At 45.0% G+C, this 1,212-nt stretch overlaps 1 protein-coding gene across 1 annotated transcript in view; it reads left to right on the top strand.

Annotated features, from left to right (window-relative positions):
* Positions 1–924: 924 nt before the first annotated feature.
* The window catches only part of ERICH6B (glutamate rich 6B), a 51,677-nt gene continuing 51,389 nt past the window's right edge, over positions 925–1,212 (top strand). The window contains 1 exon segment of the mRNA XM_026454242.1: positions 925–1,211. Coding sequence (XP_026310027.1) covers positions 925–1,211 — 287 coding nt within the window.

Raw genomic sequence — 1,212 nt, forward strand, 5'->3', positions numbered from 1 at the left:
AATTCAGTCTAGAGATGGCGTGTTCACCATGGGGAATCACAGTGGGCCACAGTGGAGAGGAGGGGGAGTGGAAGAATTCAAAATCTATTTTCAAAAAAGAATGACACTGACCCCACCCACCTTTAAGGAGATTATACTGTTGGAAGGACAAACGTGCTAACAATTTCATATAGCAAAATAGTTACTTTAATAAAAAAAAAAAATAGAAGACATGGATGGAGCAGAAGAGGGAGTCTGGAAGTCTTCATGGAGGAGTCAAGATGCTCAGTGTTAAAACATATGTAGCATTTGCCTGGTGAGCTGAGGGCAGATGGTGCTGCGGGCAGGGCTGACAGTGCATGTGGTAGCCATGAGGACGTACCCCACAGATTTCTGACCACAGGGGCCTTAACTGACCAGAAACCCCAGCCACTGTGTCCATCCCACGCTGTGGGAACCCTTCCATTGTGTTGGTCACTTGTGTTTAGAAATCTGTTTTTTGTGATTCCTTTCTCCCCAGATTTCAAGCTCCTGGAAGACAGTCTCGGTCTTATTTATTGTGGCAATAAATACTTAATGAAAAATAAAAATCTTCTCTAGCAATAGCACCACTAAACAATGATTGCTTTCAACCCTCCCCGTTGACTTCATATTGTGCAGCAATTTCAAAGGCCTGGCCTTCAGGTATGGTCTCCCCACCCAGCTCGTTGAGGGTAAGCCTCCACTCCCTCTTCTTGTGCCTTTTTCACTGGCCACTAGGTACTGATCTGCATACTTAAAGAACCCTCCAAACACTACCAAATGAAATAAGTGAACAAAAATGGGTTTAAATCAATATGCAGTTGCTATTACTGGTTAATAGGATTTTATTCCTTTCTTGGATACAGGATGATAAAGTGACGTTGGCTGCTGCAGAAGGAGTTCACCACCTACGACCTCCCCAGCATGTCTGCTGAAAATAATCAGTTATCAGGAGCATCACCTCCTCACCCTCCCACAACTCCCCAATGTTCCACACAGACCTTACCTTCAGAGAAAGAGGATACTGAAGTAGAACTAGATGAGGAAAGTCTACAGGATGAATCTCCATTTTCTTCAGAGGGAGAGTCTCGGGAGGACGAAGAGTATCTGGAGGAGGAAGAGGACCCAGAAGAGGAAGAGAATCTGGTGAAGGAAGAATACTTGAAGGAGGAAGAGCATCTGGGGAAGGAAGAGCATCTGGAGGAGGAAGAG

This window comes from Piliocolobus tephrosceles, chromosome X (assembly GCF_002776525.5).
Source record: "Piliocolobus tephrosceles isolate RC106 chromosome X, ASM277652v3, whole genome shotgun sequence".
Lineage (NCBI taxonomy): Eukaryota > Metazoa > Chordata > Mammalia > Primates > Cercopithecidae > Piliocolobus > Piliocolobus tephrosceles.